The following is a 27,906-nucleotide window of genomic DNA, read 5'->3' on the forward strand; positions in this document are numbered from 1 at the left end:
ATTGCACCCCCTGATCCGATACAATATTTGCAGGGATGCCATGGACCCTCGTGATTTCTTTGATAAAGGTTTTAGCTGTTTCTCTTCATGGGCAAGAAGTGTGCCATCTTAGTCTGTCCACTACCACAAAGATAGTGGTGAAGCACTCAGAAGGGGGAAGCTCCACAATGAAATCCATGGAGATCATCCTCCATGGTCTCTCCGGTACGGGCAATGGTTTTAGTAACCCCCAAGCTCTAGACTGGCTCCCCTTATTTCGGATACATGTAGTGCACGACTCCACATAGCTCCTTCAGTCCTTTTAATAGCTGTGGCCACCAAAACGTGTGTTGCAATAGTTAAGAGCTTTTTAGGACTCCCTAAGTGAATGGCCAGTTTGTGATCATGGCAGGAACTAAGGACACTGACCCGTAAGTCCTCTGGTACGAAGATGTTGTCCTTGTAGCACAGACAATCTTTAGGTTGTCCTTGTAGCACAAGACAATCTTTAGGTTGCAGATCAGTACGTGATAAAGGGAAGATTCCTGAAGAAGCTTGCCTGATTTGAGACAGTAGGTCCCCTTGTAGCAGCAGAGAGTTCCCTGAAGACAGGATGGTATTCAGGAGGGTAGGAGCTTCCGAGCCACTGAACATACATGACAGGGCGTCAGACTTGGTATTCTTCGACCCCGGCCTATACGTTAGGTGAAACGAGAATCTGGTAAAGAAAAGTGCCCACCTGGCCTGACGTGGTTTCAACGTCTTTGCAACTTTCATGTATTCCAAGTTTTTGTGGTCTGTATAGACCAGGTCTTGGTGTGCTGCGCCCTCCAAGGAGGTACCGCCATTCCTCCAGTGCGGCCTTGATTGCCAATAATTCCCGGTCCCCCACATCATAGTTTCTCTCTGCCTCTGCCTCTTTGGGGGAGAAAAAGGCAGAGTCACTTCAGGGTGTCTAAGGACAGATGCGGAAGTGAACAAGTTCTTGAGGGTTTCAAAAGCCGTTTGGGCTTCTGGAGACCAATGAAACCGGACAGTCTGCTTGGTTAGGTTAGTTATAGGGGCGATGGTGGTAGAAAATCCTCTGAACTTCCTATAGAAATTTGCGAACCCGACAAAGCGCTGAATGCCCTTGTCCGCAGGCGCCGGCCAGTCGAGAATCGCAGCAACTTTCTGGGGGTCCTTCTTAATACTACTTAATACACTGAAATTATTAGTCCTAGGAACTGTATGCTTTGGCGTTCAAATTCGCACTTTTCGAGCTTAGCATATAGACCGCGCTTTCAAAGCACATTCTTGACATGTTCCCGATGTTTGTCCAGGGAAGGGGAAGAAGATAAGGATGCAGTCTAGGTTTATGATGTCAAAAAGATCAAGATAGTCTCTAAAAATATAATTCACAAAATGCTGGAATGTAGTAGCGGCGTTAATGTCCAAAGAGCATCACTAAATATTCAAAGTGCCCAAAGCGGGTGTGAAAGGCCGTCTTCCATTTGTCACCGCTTCAGATGCGCACCAAGTTGTAGGCCCCACGGAGATCCAGTTTCGTGAAGATAACCGCGGCCCCCAGTCTCTAAAACAATTCAGGTACCAAAGGATCAAACACTTTCAATTTGTATGCCATCATGCAGGCCCCTCTACTACACAATTGAAAGTAAATCTAAAGGAAATTGAATAATAATATTGTATGTGTATTTAAGTCAACATCCCTTGCAGCTGTTATGAACTCTGTAAATTTGACTTTCTCTTATCGTTCATGGACGGACACAGACTTCTCAAGTCTTGACAAGTGGGTTATGTTCCTGTTCATAGGTGAGGACTAGGCAGAACATGTTAGATATTTAAACACATGTTACTTTAACAGCTCCGCCCAGGGGGCGGTCCCTCCGGACATAACCCTTCTCCCTGCAGCATGCAGCCTCAGTTTTTTTCTGCCTAGCAAAGGAGAAAGACTTGGCTCCCTTTGGGCCCAGCACCCTGAGGACATTTTTTGTTTTATTTTATTTTCTTTTTAATTTTCTTTATTTGAGAATCTTCTATCAACTGCCAGCTGGGTGACAGGCTGGATATATAGATCCTTGTAGTCTCCTCAGTCCGGCCAGTGAGCGTGAGCACACCATTGCTAAGGGCTGGGTATGCTACGACATACCCCATGACTCCTGGGGTGGCCGGTGAGCCTTTTGATCCAGGGTCCACACATGATTGTGGTGTTGTCTCACTCACAGTGGACCGGGCCGACAGCTACTCCAACGCGGTTGTATGCCTGTCAGGAATGCGCCAGCGGGTCCTCCCATGGATGGGTAAGTACAGTCCTTCCTGCCTCGGCGGGTCGGTACGGCTGGGCATTTCTGGGGTTAGGGGGTCCTCCTAACCTCCCTTTGCCTGCACTCTGTCACGTTTCCCTCTGCTGCTCTACTGCTGCTCCCGGGGTGGATCTGTGGGGGGGGGGGTCCTGTTCCCACCGGGGGACTGTGGGGTGTCTGGGCCCATTTTTAGCTGTGGGGGTGTTCTTGCCTTAGGGAGGCCCACTTGCGGCCTTCTCATCCACATCTCAGCGTTTCACCACCATTTTGCTGGCGCCGACGCCATTTTTTTGCAGTCTGCTGTTTACATTGGAAATCTCCATTTGTGGCCATTTTGTTGTGGTCGTGCTATTGCGCAGCTTGCTATTGTGGTCGGCCATTTTACTGTGGCCATGCCCTGATATCTCTGAGGCGTCCTGCGGCCATTTTGTGTGGGGTTTTAGCCTCTAGCGCACATCTCCTCAGACATTTTACCTTACAGCTTTTTCCTCACAGCACACACTTTACAGAAGGTGGGCAGCGGCTCTGAGCAGTCTCTTGCTGGGTTGGTGAGTCCCCTGGGTAACCCCCCTGTCAGCGCAGCAAGGAGGGTGGGCTTTTTCAGGTCAGAATAGGTCCCTGAGAACTGTCTGTGGTTATGGATTCAGTATCTGGTCCTTCTTCCCCAAATATGCCTGAGGTGACAGCTGGTTCCCCTGCATCTGCGGTTCCCATGGACACTTTGTCGGCAGTCCCGGAGACATTTGTTGCCAGGGGGGTACAAAGCTCCCCCTTCCTCCGCCATCTCCAGGGGAATGCTCTGACTCAGACCCAGGCCTGGCTGCGGCACAGGTCCCCGGTTCTGGGTTGTCAGAGGATGTGGACCAGGACCTCCCTTGTGAGGAAGACTCCTCACTTGGGTCAGTACAGGACAGGGCACTTGTCAGTGCTGTAAGAGACTCCCTTAAGCTGGATAGTGCAGCTGAAGCATCCACTGAAGGTTCAGTCTTTTTTGGGTCCCACAAGTCGGACCGCTCAGTGAAGGTTTTTCCTTATGTGTGCTTTTTTGACAAGTTCATTGATAAGGAATAGGAAAAGCTGCAGAAGTCTTTTGTGGTTCCTCAGCGCCTAGCGGTCTGTTTCCCTTTTGAGGACAGCCTGAGAAATGGGCTTCTCCTCCTGTGTTTGACCCCCCCCCCCCGGTGACCCGGTTAAATAAGGTGACCACTCTCCCTATAGAAGGAACCCCTGACCCCTGCCTTCAAGGACCATACTGAGAGGAGGTCCGAGACGCTGACCCACTCCATGTTTACCATGCTGAGGTCTGCATTGCGGCCTATTGTGGCTGCAACTTTGGTGTCTCAGACACTCACTGAATGGGCAAAGGTTTTGCACCAGACCGTGGAGGAGCACCAGCTCCCTCCCAAATTTTTTAGACTGGCCGACCAGTTGGTCCAGGGCCTTGTATATGTCTGTGATGCTACATTGGATGCATCCCCCTTGATATCCAGAGCCTCTGTTTCGGCAGTGGTTTTACGCCGCCTGATTTGGCTGAAATGCTGGTCTGCTGACCAAGCATCCAAAAAAGCCCTGGCATATTTACCCATCAAGGGTGGGAGGCTTTTTGGTACCTCGCTGGACGACATTATTAAGGATGTCACTGGGGTTAAAAGCACTCTCCTCCCTCAGTCCACCAAGGGGAAGGAGACGCGCCATAAGCCGGGTCCTTCGTTTCCCACTCAGAAGAGGTATTTTCGTCAGTCGGGGTCCACGGGTAAACCGTTCGAGGCTGACAAGGCAAGGGCTCAGCAGGGGGACAGAAACGTCCCTGGGTACGTAAGCCGAACAAACCGGCATCCAAACCCGCACTGCATGAAATTTTGCCCACGCCCGACTCATGGGTAGGGGACAGCTTCGCAGGTTCACAGCTCGGTGGACCTCCTGCTCTCCAAACAGTGGGTCTCTTCGGGGTACAAGATAGTTTCTTTCCTGTACACCTAACAGATTCTTTGGACCTGAAAGCCCTGAATGCCTTTGTGAGAGTAAGGAAGTTCCGCATTGGAATCCATTCGCTCGGTGGTGGCTGCACGCCATCTGGGGGACTTTCTGGCGTCCTTGGACATCAAGGACGCATACTTGTGTGTTCCAATTTGCGCAAGTCACCAGAGGTTTCTGCGTTTGCGATAGGGGAAGACCACTATCAGTTTGCGGCCCTTCCGTTTGGACTAGCGTCAGCCCCAAGAGTTTTCACCAAGGTGCTCGCACCGATCCTAGCTTTGCTGAGACAGTGAGGCATTGCCATCGTGGGCTACTTAGACAATCTTCTTCTGAGAGCAGCTTCTGACTCAGAATTAGAGGTTGATGTGTCTATAGCCAGCCAGACCCTCCAAGAATTTGGGTGGGTGTTAAACATTCAGAACACGGTCCTGGTACTGACTCAGCTTTTGGAGTACCTACGGTTGATTCTGGACTCCTCGGAGGCGAGAATCTTTCTTCCCTGGAAAAATTGCAGTCTCCGTTTTTGCATGCGAGTCCTGGGTCTGATGGTAGCCTCCTTCGAGGCAGTACCATATGCCAGTTCCAGACATTGGAGTATTGCAGGAGGAGATCCTGTCCAAATGGAACAAATCTCCATTGTCTCTGGATCATCTGATTCAGGAAAGCCACCTAGTCAGTTTCTCTGAATTGGTGGCTGAGATCCCCATCTCTTCGGTCCAGGAAGTCGTTTTTTCCCTTCCAGTGGACGGTGGAATATAGAAGAATCCCGTCTGCCAATCAATGTCCTAGAACTTCAGGCGAGCAGAGAGCAACAGATTCATTACCGTGGCAGCGATGAGGATGTGACCCTTGTGTAGCGAGGTAGGGGCCTGACCGTGCTACCGAGCGAGGCGCGAGAAGCTCCGGGGAGAACAGTGGCCGGAACGCAGAGTGAGAGGCCGCGATCACACCAACGAAGCTCCCGCATGCGAGCCATAGCCGCGTCTCCCTCAGCGGCCGGAACAGCATCTAGGACGCTGAGGTAACATCAACCAGCGGCGCGCCAGAGTCATCTCCGTCCTGGATCAGGTAAAACCTCAATGTCTGCCCATCGAAAGGGACTAGAGCTGTCAGCATAGAGGAACGGAAGCTCTTTTGGGTAAGGCGCTCCCGGGGTTTCTGGACTTAGAAAGGAGAGCTCTGATGTGCGACACTCCGCACTTACGATTGAAGGGTTAAAGGAATGCATATGCCCCTGTGTAGGAGGTTGTGTAAAATCCTAGATGCTGCAAATGCATTGTGATACATGAATTCCTATGAGCGAACTCTGATATATGATACTTTGAATTTTGACTAATGGGCTAAAGGAGTGGAGTGGATATACCCCTGAGTAAGGATGCTGTGTAAAATCACGGATGCTGCAAATGCATTGTATTCAATGAATTCTTATGAGTATCGCTGCCTGAGATTTCTGGCCTATAAGGAATAGAATTGAGAACTGATGAATTGTTGGCCGCTGGAAGGCTAAGTGAACTGTATGTCTACCAGTATAGGACTCTAAGAAGTGAACTTATAGTTTCCTGTTTGCTATCATGGTTCGTGGTAGGCAGCATATGCAGGTCTAATTTACGTAGGGGGGATCTATTTTGGTGACGTGAGATACACCCCCCCCCCCCCCCAACTATCGGTCGGAAAGTGACATAGGAGCACCCCGGTAGTGGGGTGACCTCTCACCCAGTAAGTGTGTCTAACCTTCATGTTGGTAAACGATAACTTTGCCAACTAGAATTTAAGGGTCTGAAGTGTATGTAAGACAACTTGAACTGGAACACAGAAACCATATACTCTGAGGCTAAACCATTAGGCTTAAAAGAGGCGGGGAGTAAATAAATATTGTAAGGCACCCCTCAATTTTCCAAACTGGGGAAGCGAATAAGAGCCTTAAATAAAAACAACATGAACAGGGCTACCGCCCCAAAGACCTCCAAGAATAGCGCAGCAACTAGTACGATTAAGCAATACATGACTCAGAAGTGGAGCGCAAAGAGTCCAGGAATTACTTAGACAATTGAAAAAAAGAGTGGGGCTAAAAAAGGAGGAGGATCAGACCACTGAAATGCTGACATAACAACAAGAAAGTGAACAAGAGATCAGTTGACTGGATGAGCAAAGAACAGACACACAAATCCCAACGAAGGGGGAAATGAATGAGATGCTAATGAAACTAGAAAACGCAAAAAAGGCAGAAATTAATATATTAAGAACGGACTTAGGGTGTCTCCTGGCAAGGGTAGAAAAACAGGATCAGGAACTAAGCAAACTAAAAGAACAAGTTAAATTAACACAACAAAACCAGAGGAAGATACTATATCGTTTAGAGGATCAAGAGAACCGCAACAGAAGACAAAACCTAAGAATCCGTTCAATTTTGGAAGAAAGAGGAGAAGATCTGAGAAAAATCATGAATGTAATATTCAATCCCTTATTGGATAAAGGTGCTGAAGAACTCATTATAATTGAACGAGTGCATCGAGTTGGAAGACCAAAGAATACAGAGGGAGACTGGCCGAGAGACATTATAGTAAGGTTCCGGCATTATGAGGACAAAGCAGAAATATGGTCAAGACTAAGGGGACAACCACCTATTCAATATAAAGGGACTGAGATACAAATCTTTACAGACCTAGCATCGGAAACATTAACAAGGAGAAGACATCTAAAACCCCTTCTGGAGCAGATGCGGACACAGAATATTAAATATAAATGGGGATTTCCTGCATGCCTTATTGGCCAGAAAGAAGGAAGATCGGCTAGATTAAGGTTCCCAGAAGAATTGGCAGGACTCTGCCATAAATTGGATTTGCAGACTCCAGAACTGCCAGGATGGATAGAATAAGCAAATAAGGATTAGTTAGGCTAGGCCCTACGAGGCTGGCCATTGAGATCTTGGGGTGGGGGGGGCGGGAGGGGAACGGGGTGGAAGGTAGTCGCTGGGGCTCGGAGTGGCGCCTCTGCCGGCTGCTCCCCCACCCGTTATGCGGGGGGGCGGTAGGAGCCACACCTCGATATAAGAGAATCAGTGGCAATGTGGAGGAGGGGGCCACTTATGGTTCTGAGACCAGGATTGGGCCAAGGGAAAGGGGGGGGCTTAGGAGGGGGGATACCTCATTGACTCCACAAGAAAGAAAGGGAACATTTTATGGCAGACAGATCAAACGAGGACAGCTAAAAAAAAATAAGAAAAGAAAGATGAGATGACAGCAATAAAGTTCCTGTCCTATAATGTAAGAGGTCTAAATACTCCCCTAAAGAGACACAAGGTACTAAAAGAAATCAAGCAGTATAGAGCGGACATTGTCTTCCTACAGGAGACTCACCTGACTCTGGCATCTAACGTAAAACTATACTCCCCTAAGTTCCCGACTTGGTACTACGGAGATACTATCTCAAAGCGAGCAAGGGGAGTGGCAATAGGTTTTGCGAGAGAAATGCGGTTCACTTTGGAGGCAAGGATGACGAATACGGAAGGAAGATTTCTCTTCCTAAAAGGCAAATTAGGCGATATGGAATGTACCTTGGCAAATATCTATTCCGCCAACGTGAACCCCATTAAGTACGTTAATGAAATTATGGGAAAGTTGAAGGATTTCAGTACGGGATATGTGCTTTTGATGGGAGATATTAACTTCTGCATGAACTCGACAGTCGATAGTACGTCCCGAGGACAGGGGATAAATAATGTTCAGCTCAAAAAGATAAAACAAAAAATTTATAATAACCAGGTGGTGGATATCTGGAGGATACTACATCCAAAAACACAGGATTTTACGTTTTTCTCCCCTGTTCACGGGACGTATTCTAGGATTGATTGTATTATGGTGGACCATAGATTACTGGAGAGGGTAGTAGAAACAAGTATTGAAATCACGACACTTTCAGACCACGCCTCTATAACTATGAAAATAAAGACCTCTGGACAGCAAAATCAAACCTCGATTTGGCGGCTTATTGAAAATTTGCTCCGGGACAAGGAAGGATTAGAAACGGTGAAAAAGGAACTAGAACAATACTTCCTGACAAATGACACCGAAGGGATATTGGGGGCCACTTTATGGGAAGCACATAAAGCATATATAAGAGCAATCTTGATTTCGGAGGGAGCTAAAAAGAAAAGAGAGATTTAGGAAGCTTAATTTACTAACCGGGGACATTTTTAAAGCTGAACAAGAGCATAAAAAACAGGGACAACAACAAGAACTATTCCATAAATTAGTCTTAAAAAGAGATGAGCTTAAAGAACTGATGGAGCAAAAGGCAAAAAAAAAAAACATTAAACAGTATTGCAAAAGAAAGATGCATTTGGGGAAACAAATCTAGCAAACAATTAGCAAAAATGGTCCAAAAGAAGAAAACTAGAAATTACATTGAGAAAAAAAAAAAAGAACAGTGATATGGTATATGCAACAAAAGATATAGCTGAAACTTTTAAAACCTATTATGAGGGGCTGTATGCAGTGCAGCAGAAGCGATGGTGGACAGGAGAGAAAGAAGCTAAAATAAGTGAATTTCTATCAAAAGCTAGATTATCAGAGATTGAGGAGATTGAAAGATCAAATATAGATAAGCCAATAACGGAAGAAGAAATAAGTAGAGAGTTGAAAATTTCAGCAGCAGGGAAAAGCCCAGGCCCCGACGGTTTTACAGCATTTTATTTTAAAACATTTAGTAATATCCTGATCACTAGACTGTGTCAATATATGAATGGGCTGGGATCCGAATATGAAATGAGCAGGGAAGCCCTAGCAGCTACTATAACGGTAATTTTGAATGAGGGGAAAGATGGTGACGCTCTGCTCCGGATATAGGCCTATATAATTGCTTAACGCGGACATAAAGTTATTTGCGAAAGAAAGGGGCAATGACTACATTGGTCCATCCGGGTCAGGTAGGATTCATCCCTAGAAGGGAGGGGAAGGATAATGGGGTGAGAGCCCTACTCCTACAGAAGATACAAGAAAATGGGTCCCCAGGTCTATTTCTGTCAGTAGATGCAGAGAAAGCATTTGACAGGGTAGACTGGGGACTCATGATGCAAACACTGGAAACAATGGGAATTGGGTCCAGGATGATCCGGTGGATAAAAACATTATGCCATCAACCTTCCGCAAGTATTAAAATTAATGGCACATTTTCTTCCTCTTTCGAGATGAAGAACGGGGCGAGAAAAGGGTGTCCCCTTTCTCCTCTCTTGTTCGTACTGTCCCTAGAGCCTCTTCTTGCTATGGTCCAAAATAAACCGGACATCAAGGGTGTTAAGGTGGAGGAAGAACACAAACTCTCAGCCTTCGCTGACAATATATTTTTTTAATATAATCAATCCCAGGACCACAATTCCAAACTTACTCAAAATCCTGGAACAGTATGGTGAAATATCAAACTTTAAAATCAATGTAACTAATGGCCCGTACACACAATCCGAATATCGGACGAAAACGATCGCTTGAGGAAGAATTGTATGATTTTCGGATTGTGTGTACACTACTTTCGAGAGCCGATCACGACAGTTCATCCGATATTCGATCGGACAAGCACGAAAATTTTCCTTGTACGATGTCAGATCGTACGATTTTCGTTTTGTCAGTATAGTTGTCGTCCGAAAATACAATACAAATACATTACAACACATGACATCACTTCCGATTATTTTTTTCTGTCGTACGAGAATTTTCATGACTTTAATAACCTATTTCATTTTACTTGCGACTATTAAGCGGAAAAAGTCGTACGATCCGTCGTACGATATTCGGATCGTGTGTATGGGCAATTAGACTGAGATCTTAAATGTCAACATTAGTAAAGTAGAACGGCTCTTGAAGGATGAGTTCAATTTCCCCTGGCAGAGAGAACTTAAATACATGGGCATAAAATTGGCAAATTCAATAAAGAATATATATAGAATAAATGACATCCCTCTACTAGACAAGATTAAAAGGGAAATGAAAAATAATAATAAACAGACCTATTTCATGGATGGGACAGATTAACCACTTCCCGACGGCCGTACGAATATGTGCGGCCGCAGGGTGGCTCTAATTATCTGAGAGGACGCATATATGCGTCCTCCGCTCCCCCAGGCTACTAGAGGGCGCGCAAGCCCGCCACATTCCTGAGATGCCGATGCGCGTACCTGGCAGCTGCTATATCCGCCAGGCACTCGCAATCTGCAGTTACAGGGACAAGGACATGGATCTCTGTGTGTAAACACAGAGATCCATGTCCTGTCAGGGGAGAGAGGAGACCGATCTGTGTCCCTTGTACATAGGGACACAATCAGTCTCCCCCCACAGTTAGAACACAATTTAGGGTACACATTTAACCCCTGCCTCACCCCCTAGTGTTAACCCCTTCAATGCCAGTCACATTTATACAGTAATTAGTGCATATTTATAGCACTGTCGCTGTATAAATGTGAATGGCGCCAAAAATGTGTCAAAAGTGTCCGATTTGTCCGCCATAACGTCGCAGTCCCAATAAAAAAATCGCAGATCGCCGCCATTACTAGTAAAACAATTTAATAATAAAAATGAATAATAATTATGTCCCCTATTTTGTAAGCACTATAACTTTTGCGCAAACCAGTCGCCTATTGCGATTTTTTTTTTTTTAACAAAAATATGTAGAAGAATACGTATCGGCCTAAACTGAGAAAAAAAATGTTTTTAAAAAAAAAATGGGCTATTTATTATAGCATCAAGTAAAAAATATTGACTTTTTTTTTTCAAAATTGTCACTCTTTTTTTGTTTATAGCCCAAAAAATTAAAACCGCAGAGGTGATCAAATACCACCAAAAGAAAGCTCTATATGTGGGGAAAAAAGGACGCCAGTTTTTTTTGGGAGCCAAGTCGCAAGACCGCGCAATTGTCAGTTAAAGCGACGCTGTGCCGGAAGCTGAAATTTCACCTGGTCAGGAAGGGGGTATATGTGTCCAGTAAGGAAGTGGTTAACATTCTGAAAATTGTTCTCGTACTGAAAATACTGTATACATTTCAAATGATACCAGTAGCATCGCCACAACCGTACCTCAGTGTGCTAAATACATTGTTAATGAGTTATGTATGGAAGAACAAAAAACATAGAATCTCCCTCATGGTGATAAAACAGGACAAGAAACACGGAGGGCTGGCTGTCCCCGACATAAATATTATAGAGACGGTTGAAGCAAATAAACCATGAGCAAGTTTCTTGTTTTGGTGGAGTCTGAAGTGTTTAAAAAAAAAAAAAGAACTTTAGGCGATCAGGCTGTACCTCTCCTCGTGGTCGATGAGGTTGCAAGGTCGCCCAATCAGGATCCAGTCGGACAACACCATGGCGGTGGCTTATGTCAACCATCAGGGGGGAACACGGAACTCGGCTGCAGCATCCGAGGTCGCTCACATACTATGGTGGGCGGAAGGAAGCGTGCCGGCTGTCGGTCGTCTACAATACATGTGTAGAAAACTGGCAGGCAGACTACCCGAGTCGCCAGATGCTGAACCAGGGAGAATGGTCATTGCATCCTGTTTCATCTTCTTTGCAGGAGGTGGGGCACACCGGTTCGTTTGAAACCAGTGACATCACAGTGATCAGTGCTAAAAATATGCACTGACATTGTACTAATAACACTGGCAGGGAAGGGGTTAACATTAGGGGCGATCAAAGATTTAACTGTTCCCTCAGTGTGTTTACTAACTGGGGGATTGGCTGCTTGTGACAACACACAGATCTGTCTTCCTGCATAGCAGAAAGACAGGATCTCTGTGATCCCCCTGTCAGAATTGGAGATCTGCCTTGTTTACACAGGCTGTTGCCCGTTCTGTTTTTGCGTGGAATGATTGCGAGCGGCCACCGGACCCGCTGATTGGCTCCCCCAATGGGCGCTCGCTCACAGAACACTGTGTAAGAACCCGACGTACACCGACGATTCGTGCAGCCAAGCCAACCTGCCATCGTATAACTGCAGCGGCTGGTCGGCAAGTGGTTAATGTGAATTGCCCTCATGTAATGTGCCCTACCCCAATGTAATAATTTTGAAGAAGAAAAGACTTATATGCTTGGTGACCAAGAAAGCCTACAAAATGCATGTGGAAATGCTTTTGTCCTACCTGCTAAAAAAAATTACTAGTAGTTTTAAAGGATTATGCTTAGACACACAGTAAGGCCCCTTTCACACTGGGGCGGGAGGCGCGTTGGTGGTATAGAGCCGCTAAAAATAGCGGCTCTATCCTGTCGTAATTGCCGCGGGATTCGGCCGCTAGTGGTGTGTAATTAACCCCCGCTAGCGGCCGATAAAGGGTTAATACCACCCGCAATGCGCCTCTGTAGAGGCGCATTGCGGGCGGTATTACCACAGTTTCCCATTGTTTTAAATGGAAAGGAGCGTTATACATACCGCTCCTCTCACCGCTCCAAAGATGCTGCTTGCAGGAGATTTTTTTCTCTCCTGCCAGCACATCGCCTCAGTGTGAAAGCCCTCGAGCTTTCACATTGAGATAGCTGGGCAGGAGTTTTTCAGGCGGTATAGCAGCGCTATTTTTAGCGCTGTACCGCCTGAAAAACTCCTCAGTGTGAAAGGGGTCTTACTCATCCAGTATATGCATGCTTAGGCTCAATGCCTAGTACTGTGGGAATGTTTAAGCTGCAGCATTGAATTTGTGTGGCGTCCTAGTTCTTTAGAACATACTTTTAAACAAAAAAAATATTCATAGCTATAGTCAAGATAAGTTAAAGCGGGGGTTCACCCTATGAACGGAATTTTTTTTTATTTTTTTTCTACTACCATAAAATCAGGCATTGTAGCGCGAGCTACAGTATGCCTGTCCCGATTTTTTTACCCCCGTACTCACCTTGTAGTCGTACATCGAAGATACCGGGGAATGGGCGTGCCTATGGAGACGGAGGATGATTGACGGCCGGCTCTGGCGCGTCACGCTTCTCCGGAAATAGCCGAAATAGGCTTGGCTCTTCACGGCGCCTGCGCATAGCCTGTGCGCAGGCGCCGTGAAGAGCCGAGACCTACTCCGGCTGTCTTCGGGGAGAGTGACGTGCCAGGGCTGGCCGTCAATCATCCTCCCTCTCCATAGGCACGCCCATTCCCCGCGGGAGCCGAAATCTACAATGTACGATTACGAGGTGAGTCCGGGGTTAAAAAAATCGGGACAGGCATACTGTAGCTCGCGCTACAATGCCTGTCTCGATGGTAAAATCATGTGGGTGAGGGTGAACTACCGCTTTAAGTTTTGTTTCTATATTTGGTCTGAGTTTTGCTTGATGCGTTTTTGGAAAACACATCTGAATGCATGTTTTAAGATGTATATAAACTTGGGTTGCACCAATACCACTCTTTTAAGACCGAGTACAGTACTCGCCGATGCCGATTAAGATACCTTTTTTTAAATGTCATGTGACAATTTTGCAAAGTACAGCACTGACTTATGGGCACTGATATGCAGCGCTGATGGCTGGCACTGATATGCAGCACTGACTGATGGACACTGATATACTGGCACTTATGGGCAATGATAGGTGAAATTGATGGGCAGGCAGTGGAAATGAAATGCAGCACTGATTGCATTGGCAATTGCTGGCATGATAAATTAATGATGATCATGAGATACAATAAATAACAGTTTTCATGACTGCTGCGACGCCCATCTTGGTACACCCTGCACTCGGCCTCAGTAAACCAGCATTCAGAAGTCAGCAGCAGCCATCTTGTTACACCCAGCCCATATAGTTAGTGAACTACTATGGGCAGGGTGTAACAAGAAGTCTGCCTCTGCCTTGTGACTTTGCAGGGTGTACCAAGATGGGCGTTGCACTGTTCAATCTCCGACAAAGACCAGGGCGTCACTTCAGTTAATGAATGTGACGGCCTGGGTCACTGATTCTAACGGTGACGGCGACTGCGACCCTGCCCCCGGCCAGCTTACCTTCCTCTACCCACTGACTTCCGGGGGCCGCCTCTTCATACAAAGGTATCAGATTAGGCATCGGGAGCATATTAGTATAGTTATTGGTGCAACCCTAGCATAAATGCACACCATGATGTACTTAAATGCATCATCGTGCTTGTTGACATTTTATATAAAGTGCATTATAATGCACATCAACACACGTTAATGCATACTGACAGGCTTTCAATGGAAACTGCATACAGGGGGGGGGGGGGACGACGACGAATGCCGCGTACACACAACCGTTTTAATTTTTTTTCAACCCGATCATTAAAGCGGCCTTGCCTACACACGATCGTGGAAAAAAAAATGCTCTAGCAAAGCGCAGTGACGTACAACACGTACAACGGCACTATAAAGGGGAAGTTCCATTCGGATGGCGCCACCCTTTGGGCTGCTTTAGCTGATTTTGTGTTCGTAAAAGACAATGATTTAAATATAAGCCTCTTAGGCCCTGTACACACGAGCGGATATCCGATGAAAACGGTCCGCCGGACCGTTTCCATCGGACATTTCTGCTCCGGATCTGATCTGATGGGCTGTACACACCATCAGATCAAAATCCCCGCAGAAAACATATGCGGTGACGTGGCCGCGACGATGACGCAGCGACGTGCGCGACCCTGGAAGGTAAATACTTCCACGCATGCGTCGAATCACTTCGACGCATGCGAGGGATGGGGATCGGTCGGACTTATCCGGTGAGTTTGTACAGACGACCGGATAAGTCAGACGGACAGGTTTCCAGCGGATAGATTTCTTAGCATGCTAAGAAATTTTTATCCGCTTGAAAACGGTCGGCTGGACAAATGTTCGCCGAAAAATGTCCGCTAGGCCGTACACACGACCGGATTTGTCTGCTGGAACTGATCCGCGGATAAATCCCAGTGGACAGATCCGGTCGTGTGTACGGGGCCTCAGTGTAAACAATAGAAAATAAGTTAGAGTACCATCATCCTGGAGATCAATTTAGAATAGAGTAAGGGCTAAGGAGACCCCACAAGACCAAACAGCAGAACAAAGGGGCAAAGGGATTATATAGGTATTGGATAAGAAAAAAGTAAAATGGAGAAGTGGTAAAGATAAAAGATATATATCAGTTTATTTAACATGGTATCAAAAAAATAAGGTACACACATAATTATAAAATACATCAAAAACAGCAATGTAAGGCGATGTTGTACGACCAACCATGCAAGTCACCGAGATGGAATATACCCTGAGCACAGGGTAGCGGTGAAAAGAAGGGGGTTATACAAGGCAGGATCTCTACTAGTTTTTCCACAAAGTTGCTTCGTCAGGAGAATTTCTGTACAGAGAACAACCACTCGCTAGGGAGCCAGAAGCCAACCGCGGAGAACACTCTCCCACTGCAAAAAGGGGGGGCAACTGCGGAGGTGGACTTGTTTTGACTGTGTATTAAAATATTAGGATAGAAGGGCCCTAGGACCCATGTGGAGACGAACGGCAGGTGATTATCAGAAGCCGCACAGTAAACTGTGTGTTAAGGGTTTAGATATGCCATCGACAATAAATTCACTTGCAGATATATAGCTTTTTGTTGGATAAGACAAAAGATAGGGCCGGGTGTATGCCCTGCCCTAGGACGCGCTTTTGTCTTATCCAACAAAAAGCTGTATATCTACAAGTGAATTTATTGTCGATGGCATATCTGAATCCTTAACACACAGTTTATTGTGCGGCTTCTGATAATTATCTCCACATGGGTCCTAGGGCCCTTCTATCCTAATATTTTAATACACAGTCAAAACAAGTCCACCTCCGCAGTTGCCCCCCCTGGTCGCAGTGGGAGAGTGTTCTCCGCGGTTGGCTTCTGGCTCCCTAGCGAGTGGTTGTTGACTGTACAGAAATTCTCCTGACGAAGCAACTTTGTTGCGAAACTAGTAGAGATCCTCCCTTGTATGACCCCCTTCTTTTCACCACTACCCTGTGCTCAGGGTCTATTCCATCTCGGTGACCTGTATGGTTGGTCGTACAACATGTCCATCGCCTTACATTGCTGTTTTTGATGTATTTTATGATTATGTGTGTCCCTTGTTTTTTTAGATACTATGTTAAATAAACTGATATATATCTTTTATCTTTACCACTTCTCCATTTTACTTTTTTCTGATGTAGTACCGATATAGTTCCTTTGCCCCTTTGTTCTGCTGTTTGGTCTTTTGGGCCTTTGGGGTCCCCTTACTCTTCTTAGTAAAAGACGATTCACGCTTTTCTGTCTGTTACAGCGTGATGAATGTGCTTACTCCATTACGAAAGTTAGTTTTACTAGAACGAGCGCTCCCGTCTCATAACTTGCTTCTGAGCATGCACGTGTTTTTAACGTCGTTAAAGCCCACACACAACCATTTTTTACAACCTTAAAAACGTTGTGAAAAAATAGAGCATGTTCGAAATTTTTAATGGCCAATTTTTAGATCTTGAAAATCGCTCTGAAGCCCACACACGATCGTTTTTAATGACATTAAAAAAAAAAAAAACTTAATTTTTTTAGAACCCGAAAAATGGTCATGTGTACGCGGCATAAGAGTGATTCCTGCTTTAGGTCCTTTTTGATCAGGTCTGCATTCCAGTTTTTCAGATGAACTTAATTGGAAGCTATATGCAGCTCTATGGATAGATTGATGTATTTTTGATTTAGTTTGATTGCACAGTTTATCGCAAATATGTTAAACACCACATCTATATACTATGCACTTTCTGTAATAATTTATTTTCTTCCTTTTTATTTTTTGTCTCATTAAGGGTTGAAGTAGATGACAGTACAGATGCATACGTAAGAGCTCTCCAGCAGAATGTCCAGACTAATACACAGATGGTAGGTGAAAATAAGACTGTGTAAAATTCTTCTCTTTTTTTTTACAGCTTTGTTACTTTTTTTAACCGCTTAAGGACTGCCGCACGACTATTTACGTCGGCAGAATGGCACGGCTGGGTACATGGACGTACAGGTACGTCCCCTTTAAGATGCCCAGCTGTGGGTCACGAGCACGCCGCCGGCGGCACAATCACGACCCGGTCCTGTCCTCCATGACCGTGCCCGTGGGAGACCCGATTGCTGCTGGTGTCCCACGATCGGGTCACAGAGAGGAAGAACGGGGAGAGGTGAGTAGAGTAAACAAACCTTCCCCGTTCTTCCTAATGTGGCTGTCAGTGATCGTCTGTTCCCTGTGTTAGAGAACGACGATCAGTGACGTCACACACACACACATCCACGCTCCCCCCACTGTAAGAACACTCTCTTAGAACACACTTAACCCCTACAGTGCCCCTTCCTGGTTAACCACTTCAATGCCAGTGTAATTTTTCGCTGTGAAAATGACAATGGTCCCAAAAATGTGTCCGATGTGTCCGCAATAATGTTGCAGTCATGAAAAAAATCGCTGATCGCCGCCACTAGTATTAAAAAAATAATAAAAATGCCACAAAACTATCCCCTATTTTGTAAACGTTATACATTTTGCACAAACCAATCAGTAAACGCTCGTTTTTCTTTTTTTTTTTTACCAAAAATATGTAGAAGAATACGTATCGGCCTAAACTAAGGGAAAAAACGTTTTTTTTTATATATTTTTGGGGGGATATTTATTATAGCAACAAGTTTAAAATATTGCATTTTTTTTTTTTAATTGTCGCTCTATTTTTGTTAATAGCGCAAAAAATAAAAACCACAGAGGTGATAAAATACCACCAAGAGAAATCTCTATTTGTGGGAAATAAAGGACACCAATTGTATTTGGGAGCCACGTCGCACGACCGCGCAATTGTCAGTTAAAGCGACGCAGTGCCGAATCGCAAAAAGGGGCCTGGTCCTTTACCTGCATATTGGTCCGGGTCTTAAGTGGTTAAATGAATGTCTTGTACAATTTTTTTTGAATTTAGCATTGTAATAAACTATTTAAGTTTTTTTTAATTATATAGGGTTACAGGTTCAACTGATATTGCCAGAGACAGGGACACCAAAGACAATTTAAGCAGGTTTGTCCTGCACTTTGACACAGTAATATATTCTGTATATTTTTGTTTAGAAACTACATAGCATTAACAAACCAAAACTTTGCACCACTAATTAATCTCATGTCAGTTTCTGAATAACAGGATGACTATTATTTTGTACCCCTGCACAAACTGGCAGTAGCTTTTCCTTTTAGTATTCTGTCAAAACTCAGCCTGTTCACCTAGGCACTTTCTCTTATAGAGCAGAGAGTCAAGAGTATCATTGAACTCGCATATAACGTTCTGTGCACAGCTTTGACTAATAATGAGGTCTGACTATCATGCAAGGTTTCATAACACACCAAATTAACCCTGTCTAAGAATTCCCGTAAAAAAGATAGGGTTTGTAAGATAACCTCAGGAGACCCTCCTAAATGTCTGAGATTTCGTAGATGTAGAAAATTGCGTGAGAGGACCAGTTTGTTGCTACTGGACTCATCCATTGATACAGGCAATAGCATGTGGTGAAATTAGTGTTTCTCTTCCGTCCATGGGCTTCCTTATACTCCTGACTGTAGGTTTTTAAAGATTTCAATTTGTTTTATTTTTTATTTTTTTTGATCCCGAGATCTTCTATCAACTGCCGGCTGGGTGACAGGCTGGATAATATAGATCCTTGTAGTCGCCCTAGTCCGGCCATCGAGTGTCAGCAGGCCTTAGCTACGCACTGGGTCGGCCACGACGTACCCCATTGCTCCAGGGGTGGCTGGTGATCTTTTTTGCTCTGGGGCTCACATATGACCAGGCTGCTTACTGTCTGTGTCACATTGGGCCGTGGCGACAGCTACTCCATACCGCTCGGAAGTGGGTCTGTCAGGAACACACCAGCAGTCCTCGCAAAGACAGGTAAGTACTTTCCCCCTGTCTCGGCAGGATGAAACAGCTGGGCTTCCTAGGGGGGGAGGGGGGTTGATTTGGGGGTCTCGGTTCCTCCCTCTTCTCCTCCCATTTCTCCCCTCCTTCCCATACCTGGACCTGTTGTGACTGACCTGGGGGCCTGTGGGGTGGTTTTCTCTATCCTGACCGAGGGCTGCGGGTGTCCACTCTCTGTATGGGTGGTTTGCTATGGGGGGTACGTCCTCCGCTCCAGGGCCACTGTGTTTTTTTTCCGGCCTTCTCGTCCACATCGGTCTTCGGCGCTGTATTTTTTTGAATTTGGCGTCATTTTCTTGTGGCCGCGCCACTGCTATTAAGATGCGGCCATTTGCTTGTAGCCGCACGGTGACCCAGGTACCTAATGCGGGCGGCCATTTTCTAGTAGTTCAGCGCTCCTTTTCCTTAGGCGGCCATCTTTAATCTGATTTTTACACAAGTTTTGGCCTCTAGTGTTGAGAGGGCTTTATAAACGGCGCAAACAGCGCAGTTTTTTTACCTCAGACACTCAGTCACTAATTGTGTAGTACCGGAGAGCGGAACGCGGCGCTGTGCAGCTTCTTGTCAGGGTGGTGATTCCCCTGGGATACCCCTTTTGGTCAGCACAGCAAGGGGGTGGGTTTTCTTGTGCACTTGTACCTTGACATTAGTTCCTGAGGGCTCTCAGGTGAGCGGGTCAGCAGCTGGCGCTTCTTCCCCCGACATTCCAGTGGTGACAACTGGTGCCCCTGCGGTCCCTGTGGACACTTGGTCGGCAGTCCTGGAATCATTTGTTGCCAGGGTGGAAGCGGTGTGTGGGCGCAAGGGGGGTAAAAAACAGCCCTTCCCCCCACCATCTCCTGGGGATAGCTCTGACTTGGGCCCGGCTGCGGCCCAGGGTCCTGGTTCTGAGGTATCAGAGGATGCGGACCAGAACTTTTCGGACAGTGAGGAATACTCCAGGTCAGCGCAAGACAAGGCACTTGTTGGAGATCTTATCACCGCAGTTCGGGACACTCTTAAATTAGAGGATACTGCCGGCACATTTGCTCAGGGGTCAGTTCCTTTTCGGTCCCACAAGCAGGCCTGCACTGCTAAGGTGTTTCCTTATGTGCCCTTTTTTGATAAGTTCATAGATAAGGAATGGAAACGACAGCAGAGGACCTTTGCGGTCCCTAAGCGCATGGCAGTTTGAAGAGGGCCTTTTGAAAAAATGGCCATCCCCCCCCCGGGATCCAGGTTGAACAAGGAAACCACAATTCCGGTTGAGGGAACTCCTGCTTTTAAGGACCCTGCTGACAGGAGGTCTGAAGCGTTAGGTCGGTCCATTTTCTCTATGCTGGGTTCAGCATTACGGCCTATTCTAGCTACAGCACTGGTGTCACAGACACTTACTGAATGGGCAAGACTATTGCACCAGGAGTTGGAGGAGCACAGGATGTGTGGAACTGGCTGACCAGTTAGTCCATGGCCTCAAGTATGTCTGCGATGCAGCTCCCTTGATCTCTAGAGCCTCAGTATCTGCGGGGTCTGATTTGGCTTAAGGTCTGGTCTGCAGATCGGGCTTCCAAGAAGGCTCTGCCAAATTTGCCCTTCCGGGGCAAGAGGCTATTTGGTTCCTCCCTGGATGACATAAAGAATGCCACGGTGGATAAGAGCACGCTCCTCCCCCAGTTCAGAAAAGGAAAAGAGCCACGCCGCAGGCCAGGGCCCTCTTTTTCCATGTCCCCATATCCTATTTTTTTTTTTTTTTTGTGTTAAAAAAATATCAAATGTTTCCTTTTTAAAAACACACTTAAACACTGTTTACCGCGGTCACAAGCATTTGGCATTTGAAATTCCATTAAACTGCAGCCCTGAATCAGATTTTTCGGCTTTACAAAAATGCCCATAACCTCAACTTCTTCTAAACCAGTGGTCATCAACCCTGTCCTCAAGGCCCACTAACTGAAATACATCACAGGTGAAATCATCTGCTCAGTGATTGCAATATACTAGTCTGCATCTCCCCAAGGTAATGCATAAAATCTGGCCTGTTTGTGGGCCCTGAGGATAGGGTTCATGACCACTGCTCTAACCTACCATCAACGACTAAGGGCTCTTTCACACAGGCGTACCGTATGTCTGCTTTTTCATCCATCCATGTACGGATGAAAAAGGGACATACATTGATCCCTATCAAATTGCGGGTGTCAGCGGATAAATATCCGCTGACACCCGATCTCACCCGGTTGCCCAATCCTCTGATTCTGCAGATGGAGGAAAACGCTATTTTTCCATCCGTCTGCAGATCGAGTGAACACGGACAGACGTCTGTGTTCATCCGATCCCCCCATAGAGGGGGGCAGAGAAAATACAAGGCGGTCCCTGCACAGTGTGCAGGATCCGCCGGCTCAGGGGGTATCAGCGGAGCAATCCCCACTGAGCAAGCGGAGGTTCATGGGGCGGATCATCACTGATTCGCCCTGTGTGAAAGAGGCCTAAGTGTACATGTACACATAAGATAACATAGAGGAGAGTTCAGGGGATGCAATAAACAAATGCTCAATCGCTCCTAAAGTTCAGTTTTTCAGTTGTAGTTTACATACTGCTTGAGGCTGAGTTCACACTAGTACGATGCCAGACATTGCATGTAATTCTCACCGCATTGCTGTGCACATCACATGCAATGTCTGTGCGATGCAAATTTAGCCATATAAACTGGATGAAATTGCATTGCGTTCACACCAAAATGGTGCAGGACACTTTTTTTGGTCTGCACTGGAATCAGATCGCATGGGTATTCACACCCATGCAATCCGATTCCTTTCTGATTTCGCAGTTAGCATTGTGATCTGCAAACCAATTTGGGGGTCATTAACTTAACATTGACACCTGCTGCGGTTCCCAGAGAGCAGTGTGAACTGCCTGCTAGTGAAATGTGATGCGGGAACCAGCACATGAATTGCGCTGGTTCCCGCATCACACAAGGTCTGCACAGCTTAGACCAGGGGTCTCCAAACTGCGGCTCAATGGCCAGATGTGTCCCTTTGCTAGCCTTTATCCAGCCCTTGGGGCAAAATTCCTCCCACTGATAGGCACTATTCCTCCCTCCCACTGAGGCACTATATATTCCACTGATTCCAATGATGGGATACTGTCCCACTTACTAATAGGGGGAATACTTCTCCTATTGACCACCAAACCTGAGGCCATATTTTTTCTCACTGATGCTGGATGCGTGTGACATTTCCTGCCCCTGCTGGCCACGATACGGCCCTCCTAAAGTCTGAAGAACAATAAAGTGGCCCTTTGTTTGAAAAGTTTGGAGACTCATGCCGCGTACACACCATCACTTTATGTGATGAAAAAAAATGACGTTTTTAAAAACGTCACTTTAATTGACTGTGTGTGGGGGAAAACGTCGTTTTATGTCTTGTAAAAAACGACCAAAAAAAATTGAAGCATGCTTCAATTTTATGTGTCGTTTTTCAAAAGTGCACTTTTTACTTCACAGAAATTGACCATGTGTAGCAAAAAACGTCGTTTTCTAAGACGTTTTTTCATCCACGCATGCCCAGAAGCTACTTATGAAGCAAGCTTCAATGGTAAAACGTGGTGGAACATAACCTCACTTTGCAAGATCATTGTGAGAAAACGATGGTGTGTAGGCAACTTCGTCTTTGAAAATTGAAGTTTCAAAAACGTCATTTTTTACTTCACAGAAAGTGTCGTTTTTTTCATCACATAAAGTGATGGTGTGTACGCGGCATAATAATGAGGATGGGCTACCAGGTAAAGTGTGGAACTAGGAATGGAGGCTTTACTCCATTCAAAGTTCCAGGCTCCAGGACCCAGAATAGCACTTATTACGAACCTTAAAATGCAAACAGTTTGTTTATTTCTCCATTGAGGATACAATAAATCTTTCAGCTTATACTGCCCCAAACAAAAGAATTGTCACTTAAGGTAACTTCTCTCTCAACCACCATGCTTGTGTCCATGGATGAAGGACGTCTGTGTAAAAGACTAAGCTATTTTCTTTCTTTTCCATTGAGAGACACAGGGATTCAGAAACTGTTGGCTTATACTGTCGCTTACAGAGGAGCATTTTGGCACTGGCAAAGTTAGCCTCAGATGACCCCTTCTGTACGCAACACGTCTCAGTTTTTTGCTAGTGTCCTAGGAGGATGGATGTCTTCTCTTCAGCTCTGATAAGAAAAGTTCAACTTTTTTAATTTTTCTTTTTTTTAACTGTACATCCCAGGACCACAGAGTATCTTTACCTCTTTTACAATAGGGTTATGCTGCCATATCAGGTGATTGGACACTGGCAAAAAGAAAAACAGGAAATCCTCTGCCAGACATATCCCTCCTCATTAGTTAAAGCTTCAGATTTTTGATAGTGTCTTAGGTGATGGTCATGTCTGTGCAGTCGCTGCTCGAAAAGATAGCTAGCTCCTAAACAGTTTCATTTGGGATTAGGAGAATGGCTTTTTCTAGGTCTGTTTTCTACAGTACCAGGAGCTTGCACTGGAGACGTAGGGATGGCCTGTAATGTTGCCAGTCGACGCATGCTTGGAAGCATTGAACTTCATTTTTTTCAGCACGTCGTTGTTTTCCTTCAGGGGGATTAAAAGCGTTCAAATATCCTATATCCCAGGATAACCAGCACACAAGTTTACTGTCACACAGTGCCCTCTTGGTTGACTTGGATCAATGTTTTTAGCAAAGTTCTTAATATATATGTCAGCAGGTCATGCCTAATTGACAGAGGAGATAATATAATTGGATCAGGGGTCTCAAGTACCTACAGTTAGGGAGTAACCTGAGTGCAACCACCTGGGGAAATATCTCATGGAGGTCAGTGTGTTCAATGTAGATCTGGTTCTCTCCACCTATCTAACGCTACTTCTGGGTCATGTCTTTGTGACAAGGGAGACATTCTCATCTGCTATCACTTTGTACAGCAGGGACTTTTTGGAATATTTGCTGGCTTTAACTGCCTTGATTTCATTCGGAAGCATTCCCGCTCTTCTCCCCTTCCCTGTTAATGGAGAGTAAACCAATGAAGAACGAGGTAGAAGATGACTTTGGTAGAAGGGGATGTAGAAGGATTTATATGCAAGGATTCTAATCCCCATAGAACCCCTGGGTCAATGTTTAACTCAGACCCAAAAGGCCTTTGTGAGTTTTCCTGCTGAAGTTGTCAGGACCAATTTAAAGTTACCATTTCCAGAGTCCCCTGCCCCAAAGGTTACAGGATTTTGGTCACGGTAGGCATCACAACATTCTGGGCCCTTTCCCACATATCCTTATTTGATGGATGTTTTGTACGCATAGTGGGCTCACCCCAACAAGATGTTCATTTCTCAGCAATACCCCATGCAGAGTAAGTATCCTATGAAGTATGCCTTTGGTGGATCCAGCAGTTTTATTGCTGTCAACTTGTCCAGTGGAAAAGGTGCTGCTATTTAAATATGTCCTTTTCAGAAACAAAGACTAATTTGTTTGTGGGCCTACTGGCTGTTGTGGCTGTAGACTCATGCCTAGAGCCTCAATGGTCTTACAGCCAGCTATTGTGGATGTAGACATGGGCCAAATTCTTATGGTCTTGGCTTGTTGCATGACGAGGAAGATGGACTAGTGATATGAAAAGGATCATAATCCTGGAGGATTTGCCATGTACACTTAGCTTCTATGTGGATGCCGTGAAAGACTTCGTAGAGCAACTTTCTTGGATAGGCGTCTTGTCCATACATATGTGCAGGATTGGGATCTTATGAGTAAAGTGTTGCTCAGCAGAATTGCCCTGCAAGAAGCATGTTAAAGGTTTAGTTTCTCAAGTGTTGAATTTGTTTGGTCCTGCCTTGGATGATTACATTCAGAAGTTGACTGGGTAAGAGTACTTTGCTACCGCTTAAAAAGACGGTTAAGCCAACGGTTTAAGATCCTACTACTTTTATTTCCAGGAAGCATACCTTTTGCCAATCAGGATTTGGGCTCTAACAGAAATCAGTTTCATACTAAGCTATGGACTCTACAGCACTCTTTATCTATTCACTCGGGTGAGGGGAGGTTTGCATGCCTTCACTGATTTTTGGTAGGGGAAAATTGCATACTTGTAGGTCTGCATAATAGTAGCTCATGGCTGAAAGCTAGGATTTTAGAGACTTCCCATTCCACACATTTTTAAATGTTTTTTTGAATCCGCAAAAAAAAAAAAAATGTGCTTTTTTGGCAAGCTCGATCATCTTTATTAACAACTTCAAGACTGCAATACGTATACAGCAGGTAAAATATGAATTGAACACGTCACCATTTTTCTAGGTAAATATATTTCTAAAAGTGCTATTGACATGACATTTTCACCACATGTCAGTAAAAACCCATGCCATCCATACATACAAAGAAACCAAAACAAATAAGTTCAGAAATTAAGTTGCGTAATAAAATCGTTTGACACTGGAAAATGTATTAAAAACATTGAAGAACGGGAGGTGCAAAAAGGCCAAGACACCAGCTGAAATCGATCAGTAATTAAAAATCAATCCTGCCCCTTGCTGGTGGAAATTGATATCAGCTGGCTCAGTCTCATTACCAAGGTGTCACACAAAAAAAACATTTCATAATGGGTAAAAGCAAAGAGCTCTCTCTCTCCAAGACCTTTGCAACCTTATTGTTGCATAACATAATAATTGTTTTGGTTACAGAAGGATTTCTAAACTTCTGAATGTTACAGTGAGCACTGTTGGGGCCATAATCCAGAAGTGCAAAGAACAATTATCAGAAGAGTTGTTCAAGTGCCAAGGACCACTTGTGGAGAGCTTCAGAAAGACCTGGAATTAGCAAGTACAATTGTTTCAAAGAAAACAACAAGTAATGCACTCAACTGCCATGGCCTATATGCCATTGGCATGCTCACCAATCAAGACTCCATTGCTGAAGAAAAAGCATGTTGAAGCTTGTTTTAAGTTTGCTACACAGCATTTAGACAAAGCCTGTGAAATACTGGGAGAATATAGTCTGGTCTAATGAGACCAAAATTTTACTCTTTGGATGCCATAATACACACCATGTTTGATGGTCAAATGACATTGCACATCACCCAGAAAACATTTTACCAACAGTGAAATTTAGAGGTGGGAACATCATGATGTCAGACTTTTTTTTCAACATACAGTACTGGCAAACTTGTCATTGAATGAAAAATCTAGAGTCAGAACATGAATTCCTCAGATTGGGACTTTAAACCGGGCCACAAACAGTTTGATAGTACAAAAAAAAGTATTCCTGTTATATATTATCAATGTGCACTAAATTCTGAACATGGGGATATATGCAACAAACACAAGTATTGGAACAGAAATGGAAGTCAGCTGCAAGGAAAAGCCCAGAATTACCAACACGTTTCCAAAAACACAGAGGGCTTGCGGGTTCCAGATCTGTGGCTTTTATCCCAAATGTTGATGCTTCACCCGTAAAGACAAAGAACATAACTCAAAAATAAAAATAAACGAAATTGCTGAAAGAAAGTGCCGATATACTGGCACCAGCTATCACGCAGCTCATAAACCAATCATTCAAGGAGGGCATGGTGCCCACCTTGCTGAAACAAGGTACAATAAAACCAATTCTAAAAAAAAATACCCTCGACCCCAAAGACCCAAACAACCGGAGACCCATAACAGCTCTAAATGTCTTCTCCAAGGTAATGGAGAAAGTAGTTGTACAACAGCTGCAACTGCATTTAGACACCCATAAATTACTCGACCCGTTTCAATCAGGCTTCTGTCCGGGTCACAGAACAGAAACGGCGCTGCCTTAAATATGGAATGACGCTCTAGAGGCCGCAGATGAAGGATAATCTTGTCTCCTGATACTGCTGGACCTAAGCGCGGCTTTTGACACTGTAGACCACGGACTACTACTGGCTAGGCTAGCTGAAGTATCCGGAGTCGCTGAAGGTGTTTTACCCTGGTTCTCCTCCTCCTAGTGATATGCCAATATATGTCTTTTGAGACTGGACAGGCACATCTTTCCCATTTTTTAAAGCTTCCTTAATCTTTGGATATCTTCATTGAGAACTAATCCTTTTTCTTTATGTCTCCCCATTGTATATTAGTGTTTATACCGTCGCACAGGGTTAATGTTTCCTAGATCCCTTTGGAAGTGCACTGATATGCCTCATATTGAGGCTTGGTGCGATCATGTGACCACAATCCACCAATGAGGACCTGGAGCGCTCAGCTGTTCCCCTGATATGAGAATGAGGCTTGGTTTCTAGACCATGTGTTTGGTGGTGGGATCATGTGACTGCAATCCACCAATGAGGATTTTGGAACTCCTAGCTGTTTCCCTGATATGGGAATGAGGCTTGGTTTCTGGATCTTGTGTTGTGAAGCGTGTCAGCAGCGTAGGACACAGGGGACTTTATCATGATAGCTTAATATAATGGCATATTGTTTTTTACTGGCTGAAGCCAGCAGCGACTTAAGCCCTATTGATTTGCTGCTCTAGCTTTTGACAAATTTGATTAATTTTTTGGTTTGTTTATTATTTATTTTTCCCTCACTGACACACTTCCGGTATTGAAAGTGAGGCTTGACCCACACAGTCTCCATTTTTTCACTAACCAGGAAGTGGTGTGTAATTACTACCAGCTTCCTATTGGAGCCATGATGTGAACATGAGGGTCTTCTGATGTATTTAAGGGTAAGTGTAGCAAGATGACAGCACCCCAGATGAAGTTCTTATTGTAACGAAACATGTCGGGATGGACTGCTGTTGTTCCTGCGACCCTAATTTTATGAGCTTGGTTTATCAT

At 45.1% G+C, this 27,906-nt stretch overlaps 1 protein-coding gene across 1 annotated transcript in view; it reads left to right on the forward strand.

Annotated features, from left to right (window-relative positions):
* PIWIL1 (piwi like RNA-mediated gene silencing 1) overlaps window positions 1–27,906 on the forward strand; it is a 465,014-nt gene that overhangs the window by 302,910 nt on the left and 134,198 nt on the right. The window contains exon 14 of the mRNA XM_040347413.1: window positions 16,998–17,070. Within this exon, the coding sequence (XP_040203347.1) occupies window positions 16,998–17,070 (73 nt within the window). The remainder of the gene's footprint in view (window positions 1–16,997; window positions 17,071–27,906) is intronic.

The sequence above is a fragment of the Rana temporaria genome, chromosome 1 (assembly GCF_905171775.1).
Source record: "Rana temporaria chromosome 1, aRanTem1.1, whole genome shotgun sequence".
Lineage (NCBI taxonomy): Eukaryota > Metazoa > Chordata > Amphibia > Anura > Ranidae > Rana > Rana temporaria.